The sequence below is a fragment of the Annulohypoxylon truncatum genome (assembly GCF_022578515.1).
Source record: "Annulohypoxylon truncatum strain CBS 140777 unplaced genomic scaffold F4807scaffold_8, whole genome shotgun sequence".
Lineage (NCBI taxonomy): Eukaryota > Fungi > Ascomycota > Sordariomycetes > Xylariales > Hypoxylaceae > Annulohypoxylon > Annulohypoxylon truncatum.
In genome coordinates this window covers 635,683-652,696 of record NW_025953794.1, presented here as the reverse complement: position 1 = coordinate 652,696, position 17,014 = coordinate 635,683, and the positions used below count along the sequence as shown (strand labels likewise).

General features: G+C 49.2%; 6 protein-coding genes across 6 annotated transcripts; 2 read left to right on the top strand and 4 right to left on the bottom strand.

Annotated features, from left to right (window-relative positions):
* Positions 1–25: 25 nt before the first annotated feature.
* Positions 26–2,856, bottom strand: F4807DRAFT_417061 (Septin-domain-containing protein). Its single transcript, XM_047997196.1, has 7 exons — positions 2,276–2,856; positions 2,007–2,082; positions 1,771–1,887; positions 1,629–1,716; positions 1,432–1,569; positions 911–1,378; positions 26–853 (listed from the first exon to the last, which is right to left on the bottom strand). Exons 1-7 carry the CDS (start codon positions 2,288–2,290, stop codon positions 610–612), a joined length of 1,146 nt encoding a protein of 381 aa, XP_047856482.1. The 5' UTR covers positions 2,291–2,856; the 3' UTR covers positions 26–609.
* A 658-nt stretch (positions 2,857–3,514) lies between these two features.
* On the top strand, positions 3,515–5,179 carry F4807DRAFT_383172 (WD40 repeat-like protein). Its single transcript, XM_047995804.1, has 4 exons — positions 3,515–3,836; positions 3,910–3,948; positions 3,996–4,450; positions 4,500–5,179. The coding sequence occupies exons 1-4, from the start codon at positions 3,728–3,730 to the stop codon at positions 5,040–5,042; spliced, it is 1,146 nt and encodes a 381-aa protein (XP_047856481.1). The 5' UTR covers positions 3,515–3,727; the 3' UTR covers positions 5,043–5,179.
* On the bottom strand, positions 5,179–6,744 carry F4807DRAFT_383277 (uncharacterized protein). The gene is made up of 2 exons (XM_047995805.1): positions 6,343–6,744; positions 5,179–6,291 (listed from the first exon to the last, which is right to left on the bottom strand). Exons 1-2 carry the CDS (start codon positions 6,396–6,398, stop codon positions 5,316–5,318), a joined length of 1,032 nt encoding a protein of 343 aa, XP_047856480.1. The 5' UTR covers positions 6,399–6,744; the 3' UTR covers positions 5,179–5,315.
* On the top strand, positions 6,738–9,477 carry F4807DRAFT_417056 (putative motor protein). The gene is made up of 6 exons (XM_047997195.1): positions 6,738–7,256; positions 7,324–7,479; positions 7,533–7,915; positions 7,969–8,062; positions 8,116–8,732; positions 8,787–9,477. The coding sequence occupies exons 1-6, from the start codon at positions 7,091–7,093 to the stop codon at positions 8,943–8,945; spliced, it is 1,575 nt and encodes a 524-aa protein (XP_047856479.1). The 5' UTR covers positions 6,738–7,090; the 3' UTR covers positions 8,946–9,477.
* A 452-nt stretch (positions 9,478–9,929) lies between these two features.
* F4807DRAFT_417054 (uncharacterized protein) lies at positions 9,930–13,567 on the bottom strand. The gene is made up of 2 exons (XM_047997194.1): positions 12,891–13,567; positions 9,930–12,802 (listed from the first exon to the last, which is right to left on the bottom strand). The coding sequence occupies exons 1-2, from the start codon at positions 13,168–13,170 to the stop codon at positions 10,614–10,616; spliced, it is 2,469 nt and encodes an 822-aa protein (XP_047856478.1). The 5' UTR covers positions 13,171–13,567; the 3' UTR covers positions 9,930–10,613.
* A 558-nt stretch (positions 13,568–14,125) lies between these two features.
* On the bottom strand, positions 14,126–16,343 carry F4807DRAFT_472798 (uncharacterized protein; the record flags this gene model as incomplete). Its single annotated transcript, XM_048003042.1, has 3 exons — positions 14,126–15,925; positions 16,079–16,196; positions 16,252–16,343. 3 exons carry the CDS (start codon positions 16,341–16,343, stop codon positions 14,126–14,128), a joined length of 2,010 nt encoding a protein of 669 aa, XP_047856477.1.
* Between the last annotated feature and the right edge of the window lie 671 nt (positions 16,344–17,014).

Here is a 17,014-nt window from a genome sequence, read left to right as displayed (position 1 = left end):
TGTAGCAATGTCTGCCATACTAGTACATAATACGCAGTTCTTCAAACATTACAAGCACGGAATCCACGCGACTACAAGGCAATCCTAACACTGGTAGACATCAAAGAAAACTCGTATTGATATCTGCATTAGAAGGCACTAATACTAGGAGAAAAGGGGGAAGTAGAAAAAGGCTACACAGTTTGCAACTAGTAAAACGGACATCGACTCGCAGAAGTTACAAAGGTAGCTAGGTTATCCCCCTCACCACCTTCGGCTTCTCAGCGGGACGACATGCCTAGATATGAAAAATCGGGGAACACAAGGTTGTTTTCTTTTCCCATAGTACCATCGTCCCTTTTCCGAAAATTGGGCATGCAATAGTTGTAGGGGATATCAATGTTGCCCGGGTCTTATTCCTGACAAGCTCTTCACCAAACCCTCTGCTTCGCACACCTCATGCACCAACCATTAGCTTTTTTAGGGTTTCATATAACGTCGTCTCGAATGGCCATAGTTCAGGGGAGTCGGGGACTAGGGGATATCAAACACCCAACGCCACAATCCGTACTGCTATCTGGCCGCCGGTATACCAGAAGTAGAGATAGAAAAGATGTCGTTCTAAGGCGTCTAGTTGCCGTCCTCCTCGCCATTCGCCTCGGGCGTTCCTGAGGCGGCGGCGGCTTCTCGTGCCATTCTCGCCTCGATTTCGCGCAATTGGGACTCGCGGGCCAAAAGTTCCTGTCGCTTCTCGTTAATCTCGCGCTGGACCTTGACCTCGATCTCGCGAAGCTTCTCCTCTTCTCGGCGAAGCTGCTCCTCCTTTAGGCGCACAGATTGGGAGGCCAAGTCCTCGGGGTTCATGGAAGAATCGCTATGACTACTATATTAGAATGTGAATTACATCACAGGCTTTATAAAGGTTACTCACACTCCGGCACCGCCCTCAACACTCTTAGAAAGCTTCTCAGTACGGTAGTTCTCGTAGAGGAAATCGTGGGTGATTTCCTTCAGATCGGCAAGATGGCTGTGGAGAAGAGCCGATCGAATGGCCAGGAAGTCGGAGTGACGAGGATTGTCGACCTCAACAACACCCCAAGGATATTGACGAGCCCGGACTTTGCGACCTCCAATCTCGATGACCTCTTCGGAGCCAACGATGGCAAAGGGCATGAGGCCTCTAAGCTCGGCGTTCTCCTCAACGGTGTCCTCGTCGTCCTCCTCAATGTCGTAAGGGAAGTTGTAGACGGGGATTCGGTAGTGCTCGATATCCTCCATAACCAGCTTCTTCGACTCAGCTAGTTCGGCAGGGGTAAGTGAATCGGCGCGGCCAATGACGGGAATAACGTTGACACGAGGTGCAAGGCGCTTCATCAGTTCGATATCGAGCTCACGGAGACTGATTAAACTGTAAGTAGAAAGCGAGGGCACCAGGCGAAAGACAAGACATACCCGTGACCGGTAGGAGTGATGAAGTACAGCATAGCGTGCACACGGTTGTCCCTGAATCTGGGGTTACGCTTGATACGCGACTCCTCAGCTAAGATGTCATCGTATTGTCGCTCGAGATACCCAACGATCTCCGAAAAGCTGCAGACCCAAAAATATTAGCAATCGTCATGACAACCGCGTCAAGTATTAAGTCATACCTTGCTTCATTGTCGATCTGGTCACCGAAGCCAGGGGTGTCGACAATAGTCAGGGAGATACGAGTACCCTCCTCGTCCAATTCAAGCTCTAAAAGGGGTGGTCAGAATCAATCGCCATTCTCGAAGCGGTTGATGGACTAACCAACGGTGATGGGCTTGATCTTAACGCCATCCTCAAGGTGGGCAGCGGTGGCGTCGTCGGAGTCCTTATGGTTCAGAACGCTCTTGCTGCAGAGGGTGTTTACGAAGGTCGTTCTGCCTAGAAAGCGACGACTAGTATTAGCAACGTGATTGATGACCGAGTAGGCGGTCGAGTATAGGTTGCTCGGGCGGCAATGGCACGTCGAACGCGTCGAGATGTTGGAGAGGGAGGTATACCTGTTCCTGAAGCACCACAGACCATCAAGCAGAACTGAATTCCCTTCTTCACGTTCTTCTTCCGGCGCATCATCTTCTGTGAACGCATCATGACAGATTAGTAGCTGCACTGTTTGACAGTACAAAACAAATTGAGATAGGAGTTCGACGCGAGTCTAGAGAGGTAGGATAGAGATGGAAGTAGGTAGCAGTGGCCGATGCAAATTTGGAGTGAGTAGCAAGCGATGTGTAGCAACTGGACAAGGCGTGATAGGGGACTGTGTGCTCACCGCTGGGGACGACATATTAGGCTAAGACTTGGGTTTCCAATGGGCTGACGAGTTCCGCTAGCAGAGAATTGAAATTAACAATGATTGACGATTGAACAGGACTCGTCAAAAAGCGAAACGGATCTTCGTAAATGGGGGTATCTCAAAACGGTGGATTGTGAAAGGGGCGGATCACAACTGGGAAATGTTGATGAAAGGTAGAAACCGAAAAGATTTGAAAAGTTGTTCGGGTCTCGCTTTACACCACCGACCAAAGTAGCTGTTGATGGTTCCAGTTCTCTCCTTCCCTGAAGTCTCCTCTCCAAAAAAGTGCAATTTCATACCACAAAATAAGTTGCCGTAGACGGGGACTAGACAGGGGGCATGGGACCACTAGAAAGGCACCAAATCTGAGCACGGATCACCTTGGTACTCCCAAATTCAGGGGCTCAGGCTTGATAGCAAGCAACACCTACCCAGTAGCGACAAAAACTAATAAGTACTTGTGTACAACTATTTAATTGGACAAGGTAGCGTTGGCCTAGTTGGCCCAGTTGCAGCTTCCCCGTGCCAAATTAACACGAGGCTGGAAGATGTCAAAAAGGGCAAGACTAGGGATTCGTATCCGACCGTAACTGCTCTATCATACAGTACCGTGGATATGCGGTCATCCATAGTAAGAAGTCGGCACCGGCACTTAGGAGCACAGCCACAGAAACTACACGGATGTTACAGTGAAACATTACGCCACTAAACACTTGCGGGTGAAGACTCACCCTGTCACCTTACAAACTCACCTACTACATAAAGCTTGCCCGACGGTTTGATAGCTCTTCCCCAATACAGTAGCCTGGATCTAACAAGGTTACCTATCTCATGTGTGTGTGTGGCTCTTGGTCCGTGCACGGCATCTTCAAATCTCCATACTACCTCACGTATCCATTCATTCGAAGTACCCGTGGGACTCTCACGTGTACTGTACCTGCGCAACATATTACATCCATCCCATCCAATCCTCAGTAAAAGCCAAGTCGTGATAGCTAACATCTTCAGTTCTACAACTATTCTACAACTACTTTATTTCTTCTCTCCAAGCTTCTTTAGATCTTCTTTTTATTTGATACTCCGGGTCTATCATATAGTTCGTTTTATCTTCAGCCTCCGGTCATTTACGGCCGCTCTGCGGTATTGTGAAGCTTGGTAGCTTAGACTGGTTAGCGCTTATGAGTGCGCTCTCTCCGGTGACTACATCCATATCATAGGTTCATTTAAAGCCAGCCATCCACGACGGGGAGCTTCACGAATGTGCCATACAGCTATGATCTGGGACACCGAGACACTGCCCGAACTATCTGGTTCCCTTTGATGCTTCGCATCTTCGATTCGTTCATTTCGTCCGCCGTGGTCGTTACTCTTTATTAGCCTTTTATACCTCTACCTCTACTATCGCTGCAGCCTTATTAAATAGTCATCATGAATACTCGGCCGGTTATAGAAAGTCCCCCCGAGCATGCTGCTCTTTCTGTTACCTTCAACAGCGACGCAAGTCGGTTTGTGGTTGGACTAGATTCGGGATTTTGCAGTACGATCCCTCCTAGCTATGACAACTCATATTTCTAATTTACATATTGTCCTAATGCTTACATGATTTATAGTCTTCCATTCAAGCACGTCTCAGGTACAAACCGCAAGAGGTAAGGTGATCCTTCATTCACGGAAGATGAATCCTAATAATCTGTAGTTTTCAATGCCGGCCTTGGTCTTGTCCAGATGATGGGAAATGCCAATTATCTTGCTCTCGTCGGTGGCGGTCGCTCACCCAAGTTTCCACAGAACAAAGTCATAGTATGGGACGATAGCAAGAGTAAAATAGCCCTCGAGCTAGCTACTCTAACTGCTGTTCGCGGAGTTCAGATCTCCAAGTCAAGGATTGCTGTCGTCTTGCAGAACAGTGTGCGAGTTTACGCTTTCCAAAAACCACCAACGCCACTAGCCAGATATGAGACAGCAGACAACTTCCTTGGTCTTTGCTGTCTCACAGAGAAGTATTTGGTTTTCCCTGGTAGGACCCCTGGTCAAGTCCAGGTTGTGCAACTGGCAACAGACAGTGTCAGCATCATCCCTGCGCATTCTTCGAGTTTGAGGGCATTACAGCTGAGTTCAGATGGGGAACTACTTGCTACAGCAAGCGAAAAGGTATATGGATTCTATGGTTTATGGGATATCACTCGCTGACTATGTACAGGGCACCATTGTTCGCATCTTCTCCACAAATAGCTGTGCGAAGCTTGCTGAACGACGGCGAGGTAGCGAGTTCGCTACCATATACTCCTTACGCTTCAGCCCATCAGGGAACATGCTTGCTTGCACCTCAGATAAGGGGAGCTTACACATCTTCGATGTGCCTAACCCGCGCAAGCCTAGACCCAGCTCGCCGTCTCCGAGTATTGGTGGAGGTAGCTCAAACGCCGAGGCCACGAACAAATGGGGGTTCCTAAGCAACATTCCATTTGGACCATTTTCCGATGTTTATTCATTTACTTCGGCTCCATTCGAGACCGGCGAAGAGCCGCTCCTGCCTAGCCCAGCTAGAGCTATAGAAAGGGGTGATAATACAGTATTAGGCACTAGTAGGCCAATGAAGGGTGTCATTGGATGGATAAATGAGACGTCTCTTGCTGTCGTCGGCGCTGGCCAGGATGCACGATGGGAGAAGTTCGTGCTCAAAGAGGAAGATGGCCGTACCGTGATCGTCAGAGAAGGCTGGAAGCGATACCTGGGGAATTAGGATGAACTCAAGGAATATTACGAGAACCACCCCGCTTTTAAGGTCGAATTATACGTGCCGGACCCATTAAGTCGAGTAGGGCGATATTGATTTGAAATCGGGCCAGGAATGGGAAATCAGCACGGAGTAACAGGACTCGGGGGGTTGGCGTTTAAATGGTCGGCGGGCGTCTTAAATCACTTTGCACTAGGATATGTGCTGGCGAGGTCATCTTAAGTATACAGCGTTGGCTTTAAATGGGGGGTATCTTTATTAGCGATTAGGCAGTTCTCGTCAGTCTCTATATGAACGTGGAGATCTGCTTCTACTTCTCCGTCTGCTTCTGCGATCTCTATCCTTGTCTCTGCTTTGACCTCCATCTTCGTCGTCATAGCGGCGAGAGCGCTTGGAGTGTCTGTCTCTATCATCCCTATCATCCCGATGTCTCCTTCGCTCCCTATCGCGACGTTCATCACCATCATCGTCCCGCTTCCTGCGTACGCGGTCCGTAGAATCGTCTCTCCGTCTTGGAGGGGTTTCGTCGCGATCTCGACTAGCCCGGTCTTTCGCAACCGAAGTCTCGTCCCTCCTCACTCTTTCCTTGGCGACAGGCGTTTCATCGCGTCTGGACCTCCTATGACGATCGCGGTCGTCGCTATCTCTAGTCCTATCATCCCTCTTAGATCGATGGCCGTGATGATGCCGGTGCTTCTCTTTCTTGTCCTTCCTCTCTTTCCGCTCCCCTTCTTTCCTTAACGCCCGTTCAACTTCCTTCTTTTTCTCCTCGATCAAAAAGCCCTTCATAGGATCATCCTCATCATGCTCCTCAATCAGCTTCGCCAACTCCCTCTCCTCCCTAATCATCGGGCGTCTCTCCTCCTCTTCACTACTCTCTTCCATCTCCACATCTTCTCCGTTCGCCGCCTTCTCGCGCCTCACAATATCCTCCCACGCGACCTTGAACTCCTCCGGGTCCTCATCGTCGCGGGGCTTGTAGCGCGCGTGGTCGACTCTCACAAGCCGCCCGTTGATTTCAGCTCCGCCTAAGTTGTCCACGGCCAAGTCCGTGCTGCGCTGGTCCTCGTATTTGAGCCAGCCGAACCCTTTGCTCTTCCCGGTTTCCTTGTCACGCGCCAACTTCAGGAACACGGGCTCCCCGAATTGCGAGAATATGGTGATGATGTCGCCCTCCGACAGTTCGTACGGCAAGCCGCCGAAGTTGACGAAGGCGGTGTCGCGGTAGTCGGTGTGCCAGGAGGCTTCCGGAGGTCTAGGTTTGTTTGTTAGCGGGCGGAATGGGATTTGGGAGAGGTTGGCTTACACTCCGTTTTCGATCTCGCGCTTGTTGAGCGCTTGAATGGCGCGTATTTGATTCATCTTTCCCTACCAAGCAGGTTCTTAGTCCTTGCTCTACTAGCTCGTAGGATTATCGGGAATTGTGACTATTGATGAAGATATAGGAGGTAGCTTGGGAAGGCTGCAAATGGATGAAAATATCAAAGAGCTTAGCTGCAAGGCTGAATTATGACGGTATTTTTTAGACTAGACCTCCGAAGGTATGTACCTCTAGCTGTCAATAAGTACCTGTACCTGACAAGTGCCGCCCGGTGAACCCTTGTGCTGGGGAAACGTCGGACCGCCAGGGCCTAGCAGGAGATCCACTAAATGCCGGTAAGACAGCACCTTAATCAAATGCTGGCTCAGGTGGAAGCTTCAAGGGGAATAAAAGTAATTATTGGATGTTTTTTATGTTGAAAGAAAGAATCGCCGGTGAAACGATTTCACTTATCTTTTTTATTCTTTCTCTGTTCTTAAAACCACCCCACCTAAATTTTGTCATCTTGTCTCATTTCGTTAAATAAAAAGAGGGAGGAGATTAAATACCCCCAATCTGAGATCGATCGTCATTCTCAACGCGTTTCGGTTGCATAGCCGAATAGTTGATAGGTGAAAGTCGACCCTTAAGACGCGCTCTAAGGGCCTGCCCATAGTCGCATCACCGCTCACGCCGAGACCTCTCTAAGCGCATTTAACTCCTCCCCAATGCTACCAACCGATCGGAATCAAACATGACGGCCAATTCGAACCGGTTCTCGACCTATACAAGTACCTCCGTCGGTACCGGTACCGGTTCGGAGGGAAAGAAGGATGACCAGAAGAGGGACATGTGGAGTTCTATGCTCGACTCCGTCGCGAGCGGCAAGAGATTACCCGAGAAGAACTTGTTGGTCCTAGGTATGATGAACTATACGAACAACAAATCTTGAATCGCAGGACGTCGGCGACTGACACCGCATATCAGGGGGTTCTGTAGATTCGCAGCGAGACTTCCTCGAAGCCCTATCAAGCAACGATACACGAAAGAATCTCGACCGGAACAACCAGAAGATACCGCCAATCGCCAATAGTTTCGCGCTTGGTTATACATATTATAACGTCTTGGACGCAGACCAAGAAGGTTGGTCGACGATGCCCCTTTTAGCGAACGACTTCAGCGCTGACCCAGACTAGACATCCTTGCACGAATATCTCTCTACCTGCTCACAAGTCCGGCGCCTTCCTTTGCCTCGCTCATCAAGCCCCTTTTGACTCCTCAATCGATTCCAAATACCTTAATAGTAATACTCCTCGACTGGTCGCAGCCCTGGTTATGGATGCGACAACTGCGGGAATGGCTACTACTCCTGCGGACGGTCATCATGTCTCTAAGCCCAGAATGCAAAGAGACTATGGAAGAGTCCATGAACAGCTGGAGAGATCGCGGCCGAACAGGTGGATCTGTTAACTTGGACGGGACAGGTGCGGTTGCTGCTGAGGGAGATGTTGCGCTACCTCTTGGACCGGGCGAGTGGGAAGACGGACTAGGCTTGCCGCTGTGTGTCGTCTGCCAAAATGTGAGTGGTATCGGCCTAATTACATAATTAGCATGCTAACACCAATGTCCCAGTCCGAGAGGATAGATTATTTGGAAAAGACCCAAGGATGGAAGGAAGAGAAGTTCGACTTAGTTCTTCAATATCTCAGAACGGTCTTACTAAGACGTATGACCCCTTTCATATGAACCATGGCCGAGCTACTCGCTAACAAACAGTAGATGGAGCTTCTCTTATCTACACAACACCGTCGATGGCATCGCCTCTACAGACTCTCGTTCATGCCAGTCTTGGAATTCATTCACTATTAAAACGCACGCCCTTAAAGATAAACGTTATTGACCGAGACAAGATTGTGGTACCTCCGAACTGGGACTCCTGGGGCAAGATCCGAGTACTACGGGATGGTTTTGACGTGGAGCAAGTTAGCGAGGGTTGGGTAATAGATCTGGACCAACCTTTTCCCATGCCCAAGAGAGACGGGTTGGGTGACGCCAGCGAACCGAATGGCGATATAAATGGCATCGACGAACCCGAAGGGTCAGCCGTCGTATTATATGAAGAGCAGGTTCAAGACACAAGCCTAGATGCCCTGCAACTAGCCCAGGGAATTAAAGACACAAGCAGGTTGGAGGTCCCCTCGGTTGATACGCAAGCTTTCCTCGCGAACCAATTAGAGCGGCTCGAACAGGCGAAGAAGGCAGACGAGAAAGCCGGTAAGGACAACTCTTTCGCGCAAAGTGCAACCGACGACATGATCAGCGATCACATTGGCCCCGTACAATTCAATATGGGAGGTATCCAGGTAGATGCTGACGATATGGTACAACGCCTTAAGGTAAGCCAAATATGTTTGTTCCTTAGACATTCAACAGAGCTAACTTATAAACAGGATCGTCAGGCCTACGGTCACTCTCCCGAACCTCATCTGGACGATGAGTCTCAACTGGAAGAAGGATCGGCTCCAGTTGACACAGATACGCTAGCCAAGTTCTTTGGCAACTTGATGAACAGGAAACCTACCACACCAGGCCCCGTGACTAAGGCATGATAGAAGTAGGGCGCGTGTGTATGGCGGCAGATACTCGGTAGTAAACTTGTCCGTACAAACGGACGATTAAACTTAATACCATAAGGGGCGCGCTTGGCACATACTATGTGCAGCCACGCAACGCATTACGATCCACGATCGGCTCACGACGAAGGATCCGAATTCTTTCTCATCTGTACAACTACCTACGGAAACCATATCATGTCGGTGTCGGAGAGAAGGAGAAGGGGGGGGAAGTTACCACGTTACCAAGGGAGGGGAAATTTTTTTACTTATTTGTTTCCGGCGAAGGGTGAGAAGACAAGAAAAAAAAGAGAGAGCCTCGCATTAACTAGCACGTACTCGGAGTTTATCGGCCGTTTCCGCCTCGTGTCGTCTTTTTTTGGTTGCGTCTTTTCTGTGTACCTATCTAGTACTTGTGTTGTCTTGGCTAAGGAAACCTTGGAGGAGGGTTTGAAGATGAAGGTGAAGATGGACAACGACATGGACAAGGAGACGGAGAAGGAGAAGGAGGAGGAGGAGGAGGAGGAGGAGGAGAGCCCTGCCGTCTATGGTTCGAGACTGTAGAATAGATACCCCCTTGCAATAAATGATATGAAGAGAATAATGTTCGATTTTATACGCTGGGTTTGTTGATGCGGGTTTTTGTGGTATGTTTTGTCTCCAGTCTTGGGTCTGGTCCCTTGGAGATGATATATGGATGTTCTTTCGATATGGGTATTATCTGGGCTTTATCCCGGAGCTTGGGTTGTGGCCGAGGTACGTCGAATGTTTTACTCTACCATGTCTAGATCCATACGGTACGCTTGACCCCTTTATACCAGTATTCTCAGATGCGCCTATTAGTTTAAACTACCTAATAGTGTACCTACTAAGATACGAAATAGAGCAAGCTAATCCATATTAAAAGCCAAGCAAATATTCATCTTCAGAGAAACCTCCCACCTCCCACCTCCCATCTCCTAGATCTGGAATATCCTCATCCCGGGCTGAAATGGAGATAGTATTATGGCCTTTACTAGAAGAGAGAAGAGGCGGTATCTTTGCCCGAGAATTAATCCAGGAGTCCTACAATATTAGATTAAGAGACGCACCAGAACTACAAGCGCAACCCCTTTTCAGATACCTAACACATACATTCGCAGCACACCACTCCATCACAATCAAGTATAGCACAATCAACCATTATTCCCCAAATTTGCACCTATTCATTTATTTAGGCAATCGTCTACATATGCAATCACCATGCAAATGCAAGTACAAGTAGGTAAACACGTCCTCCAACCCGCACACCGCACACCTAAAACACATTCAGGCCCCCCTAAAACTAAAAACCGTGTACCATAGACGCCTCCCCTTGGTATCTTTCTTGATCCGGTAAAAAAAGAATTCCTCAATACCTAAGGTAACAGAAAGAAAAAGAGGGGAAATGCGTCACTCTATGTAATTCCGGCCGTGCCGTCGACGTTACTCCCGTAGTCCGCACTGATGGTTGGTGGTAGAGACCCCGGATTCCTCTCCTTATTAAGGCATCCAAAATCTAATGTCACTCGTCCAGTCCTTAGTCCAGTCCCTACCACCTGATGCGTCATCTACGCCGCGTTTGCGCTTGTGGCCCGGCCATCTGGACTTATCGTTAAGCAGCCAATCCTCAGGACTCGGTGGAAACTAGCCACGGGCAGTTAAGAAACGGCGCCCATCCTGTTTCACAAGATCACTGCTGTCCAATCTGCGATATGTCCCGTCCGATGACTTTTCATAGAATCCAGGTTCCTGGGGGAGAGCAGCGGTCTTCGCGTCCCGTTTAGCCAACCAAGAGTCGGATTTTCCTGGGGTGTGATGGCGGAGCGTGAATAAGGCAGCACGGGGCAACGTGTAGAATGCTGCAAATTGTGCGCGATCATGCTTCTCTCCGACCACGAGCCAATGTTTACCGCCTAATTTCCAAGGGATAATTCCGCACAGCAGACCGGGGAAGAGGTTAGGATGCTCCAGCATCTCGACACCGAAAGCGTTGACACTCTCTTTCGCTAGGTAAGTGTATTTGTCATCGCCCAACAGACCCCCTAATCTAAACAGATTAGAGACGGATACCGCGTTGACCGATGGCTGCGAAGTGTCCATGGCATCTTTGATACGGAGTAGCGTGTAAGGCGCATCCAGGACCGTGGAGTAGAAGGCTCCGCATCTAGCGTTCGCCGTCGTAGGCGCAGGCGTAGGATGATCGTAGAAAAGTTTGATCTGGAGCGCCTGTAACTCATCGGCCCATTCGAGCCATGATTCCTCTGCAGTACCTTCATAAAGCTCGATAAGACCCTCAATTAATAGAGCGTAGTCCTCGGCGAATGCCTCGATATTTGTACGACCATCAGAGTAAACTCGGTAAAGAATTTTCTTGTCCTTGTCCCAGAGTTCATTCTTTACAAACAGGGCCGCCTTCTTAGCTACCTCCAAGTACTTTTGTCCTTGTTTACTCATGCCAAAGTCAGTGTGAAGAAGAGCAAGGGCTGTTCGTGTCAGACCGGCAATAGCCATGCCGTTGTAGGCGGTGACAATTTTGGTGTCAACCTCAGGCTGAACGCGTTCTCTGTGTCGGTATGAGCGTAGTTTCGCCTTTGCAGATTCGATTCGATCCTCCACCTCCCGTTCTGGGATTCCTAGCTGCTGACTCAATCTGGCAGAATTCTTAACGATCTGGAGAACATTCTGGTTAAGGAAATCGTCGTGAGGGTCATTGTTACGGTCAACGTTCCCGTGTTCTTGCACATTCCAGTACATGGCAGCAATCTCACTCTCATGCTCGTCGTTAATGATATGATCGAATTCCTTTCTCGTCCACATGTAGTATGCTCCGTTGCGCATCACTTTATCACCCTTTCGGTTGTAGGAGTCGGCTGCTTCGCTAGTGAAAAAGCCACCCTTCTGTGATAGCATTCTATCACCAACAAGGTAGTCGGCAACTTCGATCACGACATCAGCAAATTCATCATTTTCAGTACCTCCAGAAAGGAGCCAAGCATCCAAGAAAAGTCCGAGTAATAGAACATTGTCTATCAGCATCTTTTCGAATGCTGGTAGTGACCAATCTCTCGTGACTGAGTAACGGTGGAAACCACCTCCGATATGGTCATGGACGGCACCGGTTGCGATTCGTCGCAGGGTATGCAGACCCATTCCACTGATATAACTGCAGTCGTTGGGACCAACAACATCCTGCACAACTTTCGGAAATTGAGTCGCTCTCAGAAGCAAGGAAAGCTTTGCCGATGTCGGAAATTTATCCTCCAGGCCAAACCCACCACACATGGGATCGAAGGTTCTTGTAATACGTTCATATGCTTCTTCGATCTGATCTAGGTCAACTTCACCAATGACTTCACGAGAATAATCCACAGGTCCAACATCTGTTTCTCCATGGGTAGATGAGAAGGGAGCATGCAAAAAATCATCTCCTGCATGATTCAAGGTCCCTTCGGCAGAAATGTGACTGAGTTCGATTACCATCTTCTTAGCTTCATCACGAACGCGAGGCTCTTCGTTCAGCCATGTCGCGAGAACTTTCGTAATGACCCTGATCCAATCAAGAGGTTTCTCGACTCCATCATTCTCTACCGCAATGTCATCCTGGACACCGGGTGCGGCCCAATACGTTCCACTGAAAACCGGCTCCAACTCTGGGGTGAGGAAAACGTTCAAGGGCCAACCGCCACTACCACTGAGAGATTGGTTGTAGCACATGTAAATGTTATCAATGTCCGGACGCTCCTCACGATCGATGACAATAGGTACGAAGTTGTCGTTAAGTATCAATGCGACTTTGGGATTGCAGAAGGACTCTTGCCTTGTGAGATAACAGTCTGCGAATGGAAATCAGCACTACTAAATCATAGAACCACAAGGATATGGACATCACAGCTATCTCGGGGGTGGACGGTAGCTACATACGGTGAGAAGCGAGGAAACCAATGCTGAGGAATATCAACTTGTTTTCCCTCTTAGCTCGACTAACCGCATCGTCATCCAGCAGTTGCCAAGCTACTAGGCTGTCGGCATGTGCTCGTACGTACGGGCTCTTGCTTTCCAGGGCGCGGTTTCTGAGCGGCGTGGTCTCAGGATACTTTCGTTGTTCTGCTTCCGAAAGAATGGTCGTATCACTCGGCTTGTTCTCGGATGCCGCTAGCTGAGCTCCAGCCTGGCCAGGCTGTTGGAGCTGTGCTGACATCATATTTTCGGTTGACTAAGAGAATGGCACAAGACCTTGAAGTCAATGCGGATAAGACGTTGACGGTAGCTTCCTTGATTAATTAGACCGATATCCCGCCTATAACCAGTGTTCGCGATGCAAGATGTTTCTGTCTCCTGGGCCATGCGCCGAATCATCAGCTCTGACGAGCTTACATGCGCCTGTGGGAATACAACAGTACGGCTTGTGCGAAGGTTAGTGGCAGGCTGACGGTGATCCTGGCGGGTGTTCCCGAAGGCGCGATCCAAATGCCGACAGACCAATGTGTGTCTTACAGACGGGATACAAGGGTGAATACAATGCGGAATACAAGAAAGATCAACAGTGTCTTAATGTTTTTAGACGAAAGCTGGGAGGAAAATAAAAAAGAGGATGTGAGGGAAATGACGGATTAGAGCTCTAGCAATTGGTAAGATGACCCGAAAACCCCACCATCAATTCTTTAGCTGCCACTGCCTAGACTTTTCGCTACAGCACATGCATGATGCAAGTAGGCAGGTGGGTACCAATGTACTTACGTACCTATGCAAATATTGGAGATCGCGACGTGGGGTAACGCGCACAGCCTTTGTCCAGTTGGAGCAGCAGGAGCAAGCCACACGCGAAAGAAACTCTATTTATTACCGGTATACCTTATTTATCAACATCTGAGATTTGTGAGATATGACAGAATTTAGTCACATTCCCTCTTGCTTTTTTCACAACCACTTGCATGATGTCTTATTCAACCCCGTCTGGGGAATCCGTAAAGTGAGGGGTCATCCCGTCATCGTTACAATCTTATAAAAACTACATCCTCAGATGGTACAAGAAGAAGAATAAGTCTACCAAGTCTACCCCTTTTCCCTGCCCAATATATATGTATACAGCTCTAAGTAGCCCCTGGATGCATCCAACATGCAAGCCCCTTCTCAACCCCGATTAATCACGAACCAATCTACGAAGTCGTAGACGGGACATCAATAGCCACCTTATCAACCCAAATCTCATTACTCTCCGCCCCCTCGCCCAGCACAAACGAGAAAACGAACTGCAGCATCCGGCTCCCGCTCTCCAGCTCGTACGGGAACTCGACCCGGGTCCAGTCCGCCATGTCCGCAGTCGCGTTGACGCGGTGCGCGACGGCCTCGTTGGCCCGCAGCTCGAGGAACGAGTCCTCGTGCGCGGCGCCGAAGCGCGTCCAGAACGACACCGTCCAGTTAGTCCCTACCGGAGGCAGGATGATGAGCGGGCTCACGAGCCGCAGGTTCGAGCGCAGGTCGTCCGTCTGCATGTTGCGCGCCATGGAGACGTGGAAGGCGCCGCAGGACCCGTCGGCTCCCGGCGTGGATACGTCGTAGCTCGTCGACATGATGTCCACGAGGTCGATGCTCCAGGGCGAGAGTCCGAGCTCGAAGTCGCCGTTTTTGATCGCGCCGGTGCTAGCCGTGCTTACGCAGGAGGGCGTGGGTGTTGCTTGAGATAACGATGGGCTGACTGACGGTTGCAGTGTCGGGAATGGCACGCCGGTCAACGGGCCTGGTTGTGAACTTGGTGTTGGGCTTGCCGATATGGCTGCGTCATATGTGCTGCTTAGCGATGGCAGTGACGGCGCACTTGGAGTTGATGTGGAGGAATCTTCACCGGAAGGGGTCGATACGAAACCAGACGCCGTCGAATTACCATATTGGTAAGATCCGCTAGTGTCGCATGGTGGATCCTCTGTTGGCGTTGGTGTTGGTGTCAGGGTTTCAATACATGTATCAGTTGAGAGAGATACGCTTCCAGTAGTAAGTCCCGTAGAAGTCGAATTGGAAAACGGGGCTGAGGAAGTTGAGGGGGTCCCGAACGATGTCGTTAAGTTACCGCCAGTTGTGCTTGCGAAAGAAGCCGTCAACGCCGATGACCCCGTACCCAAAAGACTCGTACTAGTAGTCAATGTTACCGAGGTAAATGTCGTGTTCGTCCAGAATGCCGAGCTACTGGGAGCCGACAATACTGAGCTGCTAGCCTGACTGGGGCCATTCGATACGGATGTCGACAACGGAATCGAAGACGATCCTCCGGACAGCCACGAAGTTGTCGGCGTGAAAGCGCTAGAGGCATTCAAAGTGGCCGAACTGAGATTTCCTGAAGCTGAAAAGGTGATAGTAGCTGTCGACGACGTTGTTATATTAAAGACTGTGATCGAAGTGGTAGCGGATGCTGTTGTGTTCAAACCCGTGGATGAGCCTGAGATCGAGCTTGTTACCCCTGGATCTCCAACGGTAGTAGTGCTTGTGACATTGGCCGTGGATGAGGAAAAGATAGGTGAAGACGAAGAGTCGGGATCAACAGTGCTTGAGGTTGTCGAGATGGATGTCGATGAGGCTGAGGTGGACACATTGCTTGCTGACGCACTTGATCCGGGTGTTGATTGGGCACTGCCTCCTGAAGTCGTGGTAGAGGGAGGCGTAATTGGGATCGATATCTCACTAGTGGAAACTATTGAACTAGTGATCGTGACTGTAAATGATATTTCACTACTAGAAATCGTTGGGCTGGTGAGGGTAATGGGAACTGATACGGGACTGGTTGAAAATGTCGAGTTGGTGAGAGTAATAGGAACTGATACAATACTGGTTGAAAATGTCGAGCTGGTGAGTGTAATGGGAATTGATACTGTACTGGTCGAAAACGTGGAATTAGGTAAAGGGGTAGGGCAAGCAGGGCCACAAGCGCAAGCCGAAAGGTAAGCTCTCCTATTAGTATTACCACACTACCGCGGCTGAAGTCAGCAATTGTCTCCTTATAAGTGAACACAATAAAGAATCTCGTGATAAGGCCCACACCTTGGCTATATAAGGAACTCGAGCCCAACAGCCAAATAAGGGGGCATCGGCATTATGAAAACGTCTAAGATTATACTTACAGCAGCCGTTGCTTGCGCTGGGAAGTCCGTGGCGCCATAGTGTCCCACAGTCGAGCAATAATTCATGGCCTGCGAGATAGCAAGGGGAAACTCGCAAGGGAAGAGCGCATTATAACAACTGCTCAATAGTTAGCCTTCCAGTTCTAAACGAAGCTGCCTTCATGATAACGTACTCGTCATGGTTGCAGTTAGATTGTGCGCCAACGGCAAGTATGAACAAGGACAAGATCCAGCCAACTGGCTGGTTTAATCTGATAGCGAACATTTTAGTAAAATGAGTGACTAGAATATATAAACAAAATAAACTATAGAATACAACAACTGCTTCTGTAGGTAGGTAGGTTGTTGGTAGGATACTTAGAATTATTCCACATCGTAACTCGTACGTGTTATATAAACCTATCGTCCTTGGAGACCAGGTTTAGGACAGCCCCCAATCTATCGTGATCGAATATCATCTTGGTGGTGAAATAATTCGACAACAAGGAATTCCTAGACAGTCTTTATTAGGCTCGTACGATTTCGTCACGGTGCTGAGCCCTACATTCAGCTAGCTCACCAGGCGAGTGATACAGACGCAGTTTGCGTAACCGTTTTGTGTTAAGTGAACACAGCATGAAGATATCCTCTGAGATTGCTCAATTCAAAAGGCGGCCTCCTGTCTCATGAGATCACATAGAACTTGGCTTCGTATATTATATTAATGCCTAGGCTAGGTACTTGTCTTATTGGTAGAGGATCTGATATCATGTAGGTATATTGCCGAGACATAGGACCTGTAATATTCCTACCACACATAAAGAATAAGCGATATTCATGTGTTGACTCTCATTTCGATCTATGGGCCGAATAGGATCGAATTTGACATATCTATCGTGAGCCGATGGAGGCAAGTATTCTCGTTGCCGTATTGCCGGCCTCCGAATGATCCATGGG

Excerpts from the sequence above, each read along its gene's own strand:
- F4807DRAFT_417056 (XM_047997195.1), top strand. The coding sequence starts at position 7,091 with ATGACGGCCAATTCGAACCGGTTCTCGACCTATACAAGTACCTCCGTC. Across the intron at positions 7,916-7,968 it reads TGTGTGTCGTCTGCCAAAAT|TCCGAGAGGATAGATTATTT; the intron begins GTGAGTGGTATC and ends CCAATGTCCCAG. Across the intron at positions 8,063-8,115 it reads CAGAACGGTCTTACTAAGAC|ATGGAGCTTCTCTTATCTAC; the intron begins GTATGACCCCTT and ends AACAAACAGTAG.
- F4807DRAFT_383277 (XM_047995805.1), bottom strand. The coding sequence starts at position 6,398 with ATGAATCAAATACGCGCCATTCAAGCGCTCAACAAGCGCGAGATCGAA. Across the intron at positions 6,292-6,342 it reads CGCGAGATCGAAAACGGAGT|ACCTCCGGAAGCCTCCTGGC; the intron begins GTAAGCCAACCT and ends AAACAAACCTAG.
- F4807DRAFT_383172 (XM_047995804.1), top strand. The coding sequence starts at position 3,728 with ATGAATACTCGGCCGGTTATAGAAAGTCCCCCCGAGCATGCTGCTCTT. Across the intron at positions 3,837-3,909 it reads ACTAGATTCGGGATTTTGCA|TCTTCCATTCAAGCACGTCT; the intron begins GTACGATCCCTC and ends CATGATTTATAG. Across the intron at positions 3,949-3,995 it reads TCAGGTACAAACCGCAAGAG|TTTTCAATGCCGGCCTTGGT; the intron begins GTAAGGTGATCC and ends AATAATCTGTAG.
- F4807DRAFT_417054 (XM_047997194.1), bottom strand. The coding sequence starts at position 13,170 with ATGATGTCAGCACAGCTCCAACAGCCTGGCCAGGCTGGAGCTCAGCTA. Across the intron at positions 12,803-12,890 it reads TGGTTTCCTCGCTTCTCACC|ACTGTTATCTCACAAGGCAA; the intron begins GTATGTAGCTAC and ends TTCCATTCGCAG.
- F4807DRAFT_417061 (XM_047997196.1), bottom strand. Across the intron at positions 1,570-1,628 it reads CAGATCGACAATGAAGCAAG|CTTTTCGGAGATCGTTGGGT; the intron begins GTATGACTTAAT and ends TTGGGTCTGCAG. Across the intron at positions 854-910 it reads GTTGAGGGCGGTGCCGGAGT|CGATTCTTCCATGAACCCCG; the intron begins GTGAGTAACCTT and ends TAGTAGTCATAG.